Source organism: Dipteris shenzhenensis, chromosome 7, assembly GCF_047967505.1.
Source record: "Dipteris shenzhenensis isolate YYH24624 ecotype China chromosome 7, Dip_SZ_1.0, whole genome shotgun sequence".
Lineage (NCBI taxonomy): Eukaryota > Viridiplantae > Streptophyta > Polypodiopsida > Gleicheniales > Dipteridaceae > Dipteris > Dipteris shenzhenensis.
The window spans coordinates 31,295,321-31,307,862 of NC_141602.1; the positions used below are offsets into that span (position 1 = coordinate 31,295,321).

The 12,542-nt window shown below is 42.8% G+C and overlaps 1 protein-coding gene across 1 annotated transcript; it reads left to right on the top strand.

Moving 5' to 3' along the window:
• Positions 1–201: 201 nt before the first annotated feature.
• Positions 202–2,888, top strand: AAE7 (acyl-activating enzyme 7). The gene is made up of 3 exons (XM_087376774.1): positions 202–650; positions 760–1,350; positions 1,708–2,888. Exons 1-3 carry the CDS (start codon positions 441–443, stop codon positions 2,599–2,601), a joined length of 1,695 nt encoding a protein of 564 aa, XP_087232900.1. The 5' UTR covers positions 202–440; the 3' UTR covers positions 2,602–2,888.
• The last annotated feature ends 9,654 nt before the right edge of the window (positions 2,889–12,542 follow it).

Below are 12,542 nucleotides of genomic sequence, written 5' to 3' on the forward strand. Positions count from 1 at the left end.
ATTTGCGAGGCCTGGTGCAAGGCATAGCCAACCTGTTGCACCAGTCTTAGAGAACAGGAAAGCTAGAGATAGCCACCTGTTCCAAGGGGCCAGCCATGGCACCCAGGAACTTCTACTCGGGGTGATGCGAGCCAAATTTAGGCTTGCATGAATGCATGCAACTAGTGGGTGAGGCTGAATAGTTGTTGCCTTGTGGGATCCGAAATTCTTGCTTTTTCAAAAATGGTGGGATGAATAGTTTTTGAAGGTAAAAGAAGGTTTTGGTTTGTATTGGTAACCAAAAATTGTTTTCGGGGAGGACGATGATTCTTCCGGTCGTCTTCTTCAACTGACGTACTCTGTAGCTCTTTCTGCTGCGTGCCCAAAATCACAGATTTGTACTCTCCACTGCCCAAAATCTCAGATTTCTTTGCAGTTGGTGATCTCGCACTGTCCTGAGCATGGCTGCGGATTCTAGCTCGCTGCCCAAATGCTCAGCAAATTACACCCCTTTGACTCCCATCCACCTCGCCGAGCGCGCAGCACAAGTTTACCCAGACCGCACCTCCATCATCTACGGATCCTTAACATTCACTTGGAAAGAAACTTTCCAACGATGCAGACTCCTCGCCTCGGCTCTTCAACAGAACTCCATCTCAACCGGCGATACGGTCTGTTTTCCATATTTGATTAGCCTTTTCTTGCGCTTCAGCATAGAGATAGGGATGAGAGACGGGTCCTGAGCTATCTTATATCTTTTTAATCGCTGGTTTTCCGCAGGTCTCCGTCCTTGCACCCAATGTTCCAGCCATGTATGAAGCTCACTTCGGGATTCCTATGGCTGGGGCGGTTATAAACTGTGTAAACATTCGACTAGATGCTCGCACCATCTCTTTTCTGTTAGGACATTCTCTCACCAAAGCCATCTTGGTAGACCAGGATTTTTTTACACTTGTTGATGAAGCTTTGTCCATGTTAGCGGAGAAGCATGGTTCCAGCTTCAGACGTCCTCTTCTAGTTGTTATTCAGGACCATAATTGCCCAAATTCGTCTCTTGCTGCTGCCCTTGGCAAAGGTGCTCTAGAGTATGAGGCGTTTTTGCAAGCTGGGGACATAAACTTCAGATGGACTCCTCCTGAAGATGAATGGGATAGCATTTCCCTCTGCTATACATCAGGCACCACATCTGATCCCAAGGGAGTTGTCTCCAGCCACAGGGGAGCTTACATAGCCTCGCTTATGAGCTGTCTCGTCTGGGGAATGAGAGACGGTTGTATTTATCTTTGGACATTGCCTCTTTTCCATTGTAACGGCTGGTGTTACTCCTGGGGTCTTGCTGCCGTCGCTGGCACAAACGTGTGTCTGCGCCAGGTAACGGTTTCTGTCTCGTAGTGCTCAATTTTTATAATCCTCTCTTCCCACACTTTCAACAAATTGGAATTCCATCTTGCAAACGTCGCCATCTTTTCGTGTGTATTTTTGGAGATGGACCTTCTCTTTTTTTCCGATGTGTATTTTTGGAGATGGAGCTCGTCTTTTTTTCGGATGCATCTTGATATTATATTTTTTGGCATGAATCACATGTTGTTTAGATGATTTCTGAACAGTTATTCACCTCTATTTTGGGTATATGCCGTGCATGGAATGTCCCAACAACTCTCGTAGAATTTGGAAAGCCATTTCAAGTTGTCATCAGTGGTTCATCTGACATCTAACGCTTGTGTTTAGGTGACAGCAAAAGGCATCTATTCAGCTATTGCAGAACATGGTGTTACACACTTTTGTGCAGCTCCCATCGTCCTGAATACCATTACCCATGCACCAGCTTCCGAGAGAGTACCTATAAAGGCAGGAGTGCAGGTCATGACAGCTGGGGCAGCACCCCCACTCGCTGTTCTTGAACGGATGGAGATGGAGGGTTTTCAAGTCACACATACGTATGGCCTTACAGAGACCTATGGCCCTTCTACCATCTGTGCATGGAAGAATGAATGGGATACCCTTTCTTTGAAGGAGAGGGCACGACTTAAGGCACGCCAGGGTGTGCGTTACATGGGATTGGAGGGCCTTGATGTTGTCCATAGTGGCTCCCTCACTCCGGTTCCTGCAGATGGTACAACTATTGGTGAAATTGTGATGCGGGGAAATATGGTAATGAAAGGCTACTTAAAGAACCCAGAAGCAACCAAGAAAAGCTTTAAAGGCGGGTGGTTTCACTCGGGAGATTTAGGTGTAAAGCATCCTGATGGCTATATTGAAATCAAAGACAGAGAGAAAGATATTATCATATCTGGAGGAGAAAATATAAGTAGTTTGGAGGTGGAAAATATAATATATCAACATCCAGAAGTGCTAGAAGCTTCTGTTGTGGCACAGCCAGATGAAAAGTGGGGGGAGTCTCCTTGTGCATTTGTCACACTGAAGCAGGGGAATAAAGAGTCTCCAGCTCAGGCTAGGGAGATAATTGACTTCTGTCGCTCAAATTTGCCACGTTTTATGGTGCCAAAAACAGTAGTCTTTGGACCACTGCCCAAGACAGCTACAGGAAAAATTCAGAAGCATGTCTTGCGATCACGTGTGAAGAATCTGAATTTGCCTGTTGAGACAAGAAGCAGGTTATGATTATTGTTCTGTAAAAGATTGTATTATATAAGCTAAAGGTATTACTATATGAGTAGACTACTGTGGGATCACAATTATTCATTTCCTGATGTTGTTGTATATGAACCTTATATTATTTATTGATGTATTTCCTCTTTTCTCTAGAACCCAGATGAAAGACATAATGTTGAGGCGCAATCTCAACAAGAAGTCCGTTATATGTAAATTCGAGAGATGATAAAATATATGTATGAGCTTATACAGGTATTAAGAGCTTTAGGCCCATTGTGACTCATTTTTTGTTCATAATGGAAGTATAGTTAGTCATATTGGATGTTGCTCTCTCTTGTCCAAGTTTGTGTATGGGGTGTGAATTTTCAGGTTCTTTGGAGAGCATCTCTCTAAGAGAGAGGTTTGAGGTAAGGATTTGAGAGGGAAAACATAGAGTCCAGAAGATTACATCATACTTTTTTGTTGCCTTTTCCAAGAGGGAAGCTCTTCTTCTTTGTGTGGATTTTTGAGCACAGTACATCACATTTCATCATGGCTTGACACCCTAGTTGGTGCCCAAGGCTCCATCAATGAAAGCATAAGACCATGACCTCTATAAGACTCGAGCACCTTATAGTTTTCTAGAGCATTTGTGTCGCCTTATTGTTGCCCGTCTTTCCTATTTTGTTCTCAAAGCATTCTCGTCTCCTTGTGCTTATTTCTCCTCTTTCATGCTCCAAAGTTTTCTTGTTCCTTTTTATTTTATAGCTTGCTTCTCTCTTCTCACCTCAATTTTGAGAAAGTAGGAGAGAGAGGAGTGCACAAGAAGGTAACCAAACACTACTTGTAGTATGAACATGATGATGAAGACTGATGGATGTAGACCTCACTCAATTATGCATGCAATTAAACAATTGTAAATTCAAAGCTAAAGCTCATGAAGAGACAATGAACTGAGAAAGAAATTTTAAGTATCAGTGCAAACCAAAACACTTCTATTCCTCTTATCAATTTAAGCTCATCCCTACCGGGTTTGTTGTTCTTACACAAATGGCCACAAAGGCTTTCAGACAATCATCTACCACTAAACGCAAAAGACGACCTGCTTCCAAAGCTTGTAGTATCATGTAACCGCCAAGTGAGACAACCTTATCTCATGCTTGGCATCAGCTCCCAAACCTTCAACCTCTAGCTCCCCCATGAAAATGAGCACTAACTCCAACAATCCCACCCTTAGCCGAAATGAAGGAAAAGGATTGACTGTAAACAAGACAATCACTCAAGAAAAACTAGGAAATAAAGGAAAAGGATTGACTGAGTAAACAAGACAATCACTCAAGAAAAACTAGTGCTCAAAAAGAGCAAGCCAACAATATGCTCACAAAGAGCTTCAATATCCAATGCTCACAAAGAGCTCAACACCAACTGGTCATAAAGATCATGACTCATTTAAAAGGAAAAATCCTGATCACGAAGATGATGGACCTCAGCCAGCATAGTTGTCTCGTTCTTGTTCTGGTCTTCCACTGCTAATTCCTTGTCAAATAGATCTTGCTTTAGGTTGGACTTTGAGTGCTTCATACGAACTCGGAAGAGAGTCTCCATTGTTTCCCAATTCTCTGCTGGCGTAGCTTTCACATCGAGATGATGGAAGTACTCAGGTCCTAGAGATCTCCCCATGTAGCCTATTGCCTTCTCATCTTTCTGCTCCTAGATAGGAATCTTGTTAGCGTCATGAGACCGTTCCTTCGGTTTCTTCTCCTTGCCACAGTAACTATATGCCATAAACCTTTTGCATGAAGAGCAAGCGTGTGGCCAACTGCCATGACACAAAGTTCTTGCCACTGAAAGTCACCAGTATGGCACCATGCTTGACCTTCTTCGTCGATGTGTCCATCGTTACAACCTTGCGGGATTGAGGAGAACTCGAAAACATGCCTCAGCTAAGACGTCGACAGAGGATCTCTTCCTGTGACCTGGATTGCTTATCCCTCTTCTTACAAGCAGGATGATCGACCACCTTTGAATAGCCTTCCCAGTCAATCATGAACCACAGTGATTACTATCACGAAGATTCTTTGTCAAAATGTCCGACTGTGTGGCTCTGATACCACTGATGGCTGTATACCTCACTCAATTATGTATGCAGTTAAACATTGCAAATTCAAAGCTAAAGCTCATAAAGAGACAATGAACCGAGAAAGAAATTTGACATATCATTGCAAACCAAAACACTTATTTTCCTCTATCAAACTGAACTCATCCCGACCGGGCTTGTTGCTCTTACACAAATGGCCAATCTACACACTCACACTGCAAAAGACCACCTGCTTCCAAAGCTTATAACATCATGTAACCGCCAAGTGAGACCACCTTATCTTGTTCTTGCGAGCAACTCCCAAACCTTCAAACTCTAGCTCTATGGAGATGCCAAAGGTCGCATATCCTCCTCCTGAAACTGTGGAGGGCGACTCTCATGGAACTGCTTGGAGAACACAAAATGAGGGCGGCTCATTGTATCCTCTAACTAGCCAGTTGCATGCAACGAAGCCACATGGACACTCACCATGTTTAATCACCATGAGGATGAGCACTAACTAAGTCCAACAAAGATTGGATATATTCTAGTCTTATGAAGGGAGATATATATATGAACATGATGATGAATATATACTGATTTACTCCTTATGGTTAGGATTAGAGATTATCTCTATGTCCTTATAATCCTCTTTAGAATAGTATAATCTATATGACCTCATCTTCAACATACAATGCCCAAAGAACCATACAAGTGGCAATGCCCCCATAGCAATTCCAAGACCACTACAAGAGTCAGAAGTTCAAGAAAGTGATAGCATTGTTAAGACTCCAATATATAAGGGATCAGCCAAAACTAGAACAATCAACCTCGCCCTTGAAGGAGAGGAAGACAAATTAGTGTTCATTGGAAAACAACTCACCCAAGAAGAAGAAACAAAACTCAAGGTAATCCTAATGGAATATCGAGACTGCCTAGCATGATCTTACAAAGAGATGAAAGGAATTTCACTAGACGTGGCTGTACATACCACACCTATTAGGGAAGGGTGCCTGCTCTAAGGTATGTGGACCATATCGAACATATCCCAAATATGGCACCATGGTGTATGATGAGCTAGAGAAGCTCTTAGATGTAGGATTCATCTATGAGATAGAGCACACTGATTGGGTTTCCCCCATCGTGATTGTGCATGAACGTAACAAGAAGCTGTGGATATGTGTGAACTAAAAGAATGTGAATGCTATCATCATCAAGGATCACTATCCCCGACCCTAACAACATCAGTATTGGAAAAGGTGGCAGGATAGGAAATATACAACTTCTTGGAGAGATTTAGTGGCTATAACCAAGTGCAAATAGATCCTCAAGATCAATCTAAAACACCCAAGGTAACAGAAATAGTATTGGAAAAAGTGGCAAGATAGGAAATATGCAACTTCTTGGAGAGATTTAGTGGCTACAACCAAGTGCAAATAGATCCTCAAGATCAATCTAAAATAGCATTTGCAACAACATGGGGAATCTTTGCCTACAGAGTCATACCATTCATATTATGCAATGCCTCTGCCACATTCCAAAGAGTCATGTTCACCGCTTTCAAATCTTTGCTCAAAAAGTTTGTAGGTATTCTTGGATGACTTGTGCAACCATTTCAACAAGCAAGACCACCTGCAGTGCCTTGAAGTAGTTGTCATCAAATGTAGGGAGTATGGCATCTCCCTAAATTCAACAAAATGCCGGTTGATGGTCACCCACAAAGCTGTTTTGGGACACGTTGTCTCTCAACATGGAATTGCTATTGACATGGAAAAAATCAAAGATTCAGGAATCCCAAATCCCTCTAGTTAGAACTAGATTATCCACGCACACTCATTGGCACATGCAAACTTTCACACTCACTGCTGGCATATGCATGTTTTTGCACATATAGTTTGAACTAGATTTTTATACACAGAATCATTTGAATATGCACATTTTGCAAATATAGGTAGGCCTAACCGATTTCAACCTAAGGCTCACAGGTAATGATTGAGTCTTAGGGGCTTAGCACATGGGAATAAATAGGATGGGAATGGGGAAAGGTGGTCCCAAGTGGTCCGATGCATATTTCTATCCTATTCCTATCCCACCATGTGCTAACAAAAAAAGAACTAGGGATGGGTTTAGGAGGAAGAGGACACATGGCATCATTTCATGTGTTTAAGAGGTGGGGACCTTGTGGGGACAAGGACACATGTCATCCTTCCATGTTTTTGAATCCCTAAAAAAGGGGAATCCATTCTGGCTACTGGGGTCAAGAGGCCATGGTCCAGGATGGGAGAAAAAGTGGCTACTCCCATTCTAAATCCATCCTAGACCACTTGGTGTAGGATGGGAGTAATGATGACAAAAATATTCCCATCCTAAACCCATGCTAGCCCCATCCATGTGCTAAGGCCCTTAGTTGCCCTATCAAATCCTGCATATAGGCATATAGTTAGTCCCTACCTAGTCGTTAGGTCATGTAGACTCACACGATTTTGAATAGGCACATAGTAAATTACATCAATAGAAACTGCATTAACACACTTTCATTTAACACTTTCAAAGAATGCAATAAATTCACAAGAAGGAAAAGAAGCTATGCCAATTCTCAAGAAGATTCAATAAAAGAGTTCGCGGCCTTAGCAACAGGACCCCAAGCAAACATCACAGCCACATCTCTCATGCACAAATATCACACTTGCATACAAACTAATCTACAAGTTCAATGATCTGGGTGCAATCCCATCCAAAATGAATGCAAGATAGTAAGGAATGCCAAAGGTCAAGAAGATTCGATGAAAGAGTCCAAAGCCCTAGCAAAATGAAACCCCTTCCAAGCCTCTTCTGAAGAAGATTCAAGGAAAGAGTCTGCAGTCTCAGCAATGAGACCCCTCTAACATTCACCCCTCTAACATTCACAGTCGTCTACCTCTTCTCAATTGGATCCAAGAGTCCTAGAAACAAATTGACATTGCATGGTGCAGAGACATTACTATAAGATCAACTGGCGTACCACAATTTTCACTGCCCCACTAGGGTACGCGCAATGCATCCCAACTCTGTGATCACAATAGGCCATAACCCAAAGACGGGTAATAAATTGGATCCAAGGGTATGTTAACTTTGTGTGAACAGGGACTAAAGTAGTATATAATGTGTAAAGCTTCGCTTGTAGGAATAATCTCTTTTAGGAATCCAACATGCATGTTCTACATGCAAGTTCTATATACGATTCCTACATGCAAGTTCTAAATGCAAGTTCTACATACGATTCCTACATGCAAGTTCTACATACAATTCCTACATGCAAGTTCTACATACAATTCCTACGTGCAAGTTTGACATGCAGTTCTTACATGCATGTTCTACAAGCAGCAAGTCCTACATGCAACTTCTTCATGCGCATTCTAGATGCAAGTTCTACATGTAGAGAGAGAAGGTCTTACAATTTATACATGCAGAGAGAGAAACTCTCCAACTTGTGTAAATACCCCATGATGAAATGAATCCCGGACTCTTTCGGGCATTGTGTTGAGTTCTATTTTGGTGTTCTATCCAATTGTCTCCAAGTATCCATGCTCCCTTGCACTCCACATCCAAAAGCATGCCCTAACCTTGTTTCCTACTCCCCTGTCCTCCAACCTTACAATTCCTCCTCTCCCTCTCCTCTCCCTCTCCTCTCTTTCCCCCATCCCCATGCTCTTAGAACTTCTTTCTCTTCCACTCCTATGCTTCCCCTAAACCCTTACCCTCTTAGAGTAGTTCCTCAACCCTTGACCTCCAAGAATTATGAGGGAGACGAGTTCTCCACACCATCTAATCTACTTTGAACCCTGAATTCCCATTCTAACCTTGAACCTCCCCTAACCTTGAACCTGCTTCTGAACCCTGAAACCCCTTCTAGACCCTAAAACCCCTTGTAAACCCTTGAACCCCCTTCTAAACCCTGAACACTTTGGAGACTTAAGCCTCCTTTTAAACCTTGAAACTCCTTCTCAACTTTAAACCCCCAATGGAGGAAAAAGCCTTCATCCCCCAACCATGTTGATGAGTGTTACTTTCACACAAGCATGCACAATGTTTGCTTCCCACACTTGAGACGTCTCTCATCAGAGTATGAACCAAGGTCCTAAGCTACACGTATACTATAACAACAATGAAACCAATATATTTGTAGGTGACAAAAATCCTCAAAATCCTTCACACGCTACATAGCCTGCTCATCCTACACAAGTCGTGGGATATATGACTACTAGATAAGGCCATCTTCATTTGCATAGTTACTGCTTGATATGATCTCGAGTGGCTTGACCAGGCTTACTATGGTATGCAATCCAAAGGTGGCATCTTTCGAGTATTAAGACTCGTTCAACATCTTCTGAGTCATTATTTGGGTTCTCCAACCTTGGCGATGACATAAGAATGATGTAATTTATTTTTATATCAGTATTTCTATTAATATAGAAGTAACTCCCCACAAAAAGGGGGGGGGAGGGGAAAGAGTGGTCCCAATTGGCTAGGCATTCTAGTAACATGGCAGGCCCGATTGTCAGAGTCACCTAACCTTGACCCACTTCTGATCGGACTTAAAGAATAGTCAAGTGGGTTTCAACTTACTATTCAATGCAGCGGTGCCCCTGGTTAATGCAGCGCCGCCCATGCGGCTATAGCTATTTATTCATACGACAGCTAGTTTGACCCCATGACACCTTACAATGACCATTGGTGTGAAGTACGCTTTATAAGGGGTACCTTGCCCCTCTTTGTGAGTTGATTCCAAAGTTTCAAAATACAAGTGACTTTGCTCAGTTAGATCCATCGGTTGAGTCAAAGCACTCTATGGGAAACTTTGAGCTTTGTATTCCTCATTTTTGTGTTCTACCTTCCAACCTTGTCTCTGTGTATGTAAGTGTGTTCATTCTAGTACTTTATGGTCGTGTTTGATTAAACAACTTGATTCAATCTTGTACTATTAAATTCCCAACCACTTTCTTTGTTTCTCGGCTTGGCGGTTGTGTTAGAGAAAAATTGTATCGATACAACTGGTTAACATAGCATAAAAATTTTGTCAGCACCTCTGATCCATCAAATAGGGCCACAACACAATGCTCCACAATGGCAACTAGAAGGTGCAGCCCTCTTGATAATCCTGAGTTGACTTGTCTCCATTCCCATTGGAATTCTCTAACGAAATTGTGTGGGCGAGTTTCAAAGGATGGGTTGAACTAGCAAATCTCCTTCCACCCATCCAAGAAACAGAAGACATGCTAGTTCGTTTGAAATATCACATAAGCAATATCATCGTGCCTTTGATCCATAAAGCACATGATGAGGTCCAAGCTATTGTGGATGGAGGTGCAAGTGTGAATATTTTATCAAAGGATGTTTATGATGCCTGGGGTCTCCCACCGATGAAGAGATTAACATCCACATTGTAGATGATTCATGAACAAAACCCTTGGGCATAGTGAATAAGGTATCCACAAAGATACCAGGGCTACGTTTCTCCCTCTTATTCATAGTATTAGATCTCTCCAAGACCTCCTATCAAGTTTTACTCAAATGCCCTTGGATACTAGAAGCATCAATGTTCCATGATTGGGGTACGTATTGACTCACAATACAAAATTGTGACACGATGATGAGAATTAACATGGGGACAGGAGAAACCAAACCATTATGTAGAGACCATTGGATGAGATCTCCTCTACCATGGTGTCCAGCAAATCATCCCTCCCACAACAAATTGTATTGGTAGGTGACACACAAAGTAATATCAACAATTGGATCCAAACATTGGCACAACAATCAACAATTGCCATGCACTAGATCATCCCTCCCACAACAAATTGTGGTGTCCAGCAAATCATCCCTCCCACAACAAATTGTATTGGTAGGTGACACACAAAGTAATATCAACAATTGGATCCAAACATTGGCACAACAATCAACAATTGCCATGCACTAGATCCAGTCCTCCCAAAAATTGATGCAAAAGTCATGCAAGTAAGATCTCCACTCGTGCCTAAAAGTTTAATTAATCCTATAGCTCCAATGTTTATGGCTAACCTTGAATGGGGTAGTGATCCAAAGGATGAATGGTCGAAGTAGGTTCTGTTTTCACTTACAGATCTCATTCGGAGCCATGATTAGTGTATCATCAACTAGGCGATGTGATGAGCTCCATGCTGGAGGTGGTCTGGTGCTCTATTGAAGAGGCTTACCTGTGTATCGGCGAGAGTGTCTCTCCATGAGAACACTACATGAGAGCTGCCAATGGGGAGCTTACACTAAACTATCAAAGCCAAGTCATGTGAGAAGTGTGTGTGCGCCAAGGATCAAGCCTGTAATTGAATGATGACAACTGCATGTCGGGAGTAGCCAAGAGTCTTTTCATCAAGGATGATGTATGTGTGCAGGAACCAATGCCAAAAATAGTCAACAATGTGTGACTTTATCTGGGTGGCATGTGTGTGCAAGATGTGTAACAATCCTGAATCCAAGAGAGGAAGAATAACTCTGCAAGTGTCACCGATCGTGAATTGCCGAATGCCAAGAGAACTGAACTACTGTCAGATGTGTGAGTGTGCATATCGATGATCGAACCAAAGGGTATGATGCTAGTGGGAAATAATCGGGTAAAGTGGTAGTGGTTGACTTGGCTTGGTGGAGTTGGATCTACTCTGTGACGGTGCTAGTCTACAACTAGACTACACATCAATGTGCAAAATACAGCCCCAGTGAACTTTAGCTTGATTCATTTTAAGTGCTAGGTACACGACAAGGGATCAAGAGGTGGTTCCAATGATGAGGATTGCATAATGCTAACATGTGGAAATGTAAGATTGCAGATCTAAGGTGCTCAGTGCTCATGTGGAAATGTTAGATTACAGATCTGAGGTGCTTAGTGCTGAGTGAGCAGAGCGCGAGATGGCAAATTTTTGTACTTTTTGGATCACCATGAAATTTCTCCTGGATCAAAAGTTATGGCTCCTGGAAGGATGGCCAATTTTTGATCCCAAGAGGGTGATCGAAATGATGATGTGGCCAAGGATGATATGGCATTGGGTGGTCACATGTAGCTTACAAGGTGTACTTGTGAAGGGATATCAATGCCTAGCAAGGGATTGCCACATGGAATTGATGAGATGGATGCTGATTGTGCAAGTTGACTGGACCTAAGCCACGTGTGCTGATGTGGCAACAAGTGACTTGGCAGTCGGCTGATGTGGCCCTGCGGTGGAAATGTTGATGTGGTAGTTGGGATCTACTACATGGCAGATAAGGACCTTGATGACATGGTGGATAGGAGGGCCACGTGTCACAATGGTGACCAGCCTTGTGTGACCCTACCCAAGTGCTGCATGTTATGGCTATAGGTCATCGAAGTCTAAGAAGATTTATCAAAATTAGTGTAAGATTCCGTTAGGCCCTGTTGGAGTCATCATGAAGGCTTTGGAGCATTTGAAGATTTGGAGATGGCAGTGTCTGTAGATGTAGAGGGAGTCATGTAGGGTCTGGCGCAGTAGAAGTTGGGAGCTTCTCAATTGTGGTGCTATAGATGCGAGGTGTTGTGTTGGAGGCATAGCTGCATAAGCTAGTTTGAGATGTGGAAGCTTTTCTTGGCCATGTCACAGTAGCACGTTGATGGAGATCCTCAATTGGAGGAGCCTTTAGTGTAGGCATTGAAGGATTGTTGCTTGGCTTGTGAGCCCATTGATAGGTAGCATTTGGAGCGGCAGTTATCCGCTCCATGAAGACGCAGGTTGTTGTTGGGACTCGACTGGCGGAGCTTTTGGCTAGGGTTGAATGAGACCCTTAGGAGTTTGGTCTCCTTGTAGGATATGTCTGTTGATGAAGTGGGCCATTAGGGGAGAATTGGGGTCTCAAAAGGGCCTCATAAGGA

Excerpts from the sequence above, each read along its gene's own strand:
- AAE7 (XM_087376774.1), top strand. The coding sequence starts at position 441 with ATGGCTGCGGATTCTAGCTCGCTGCCCAAATGCTCAGCAAATTACACC. Across the intron at positions 651-759 it reads CCATCTCAACCGGCGATACG|GTCTCCGTCCTTGCACCCAA; the intron begins GTCTGTTTTCCA and ends GGTTTTCCGCAG. Across the intron at positions 1,351-1,707 it reads CAAACGTGTGTCTGCGCCAG|GTGACAGCAAAAGGCATCTA; the intron begins GTAACGGTTTCT and ends GCTTGTGTTTAG.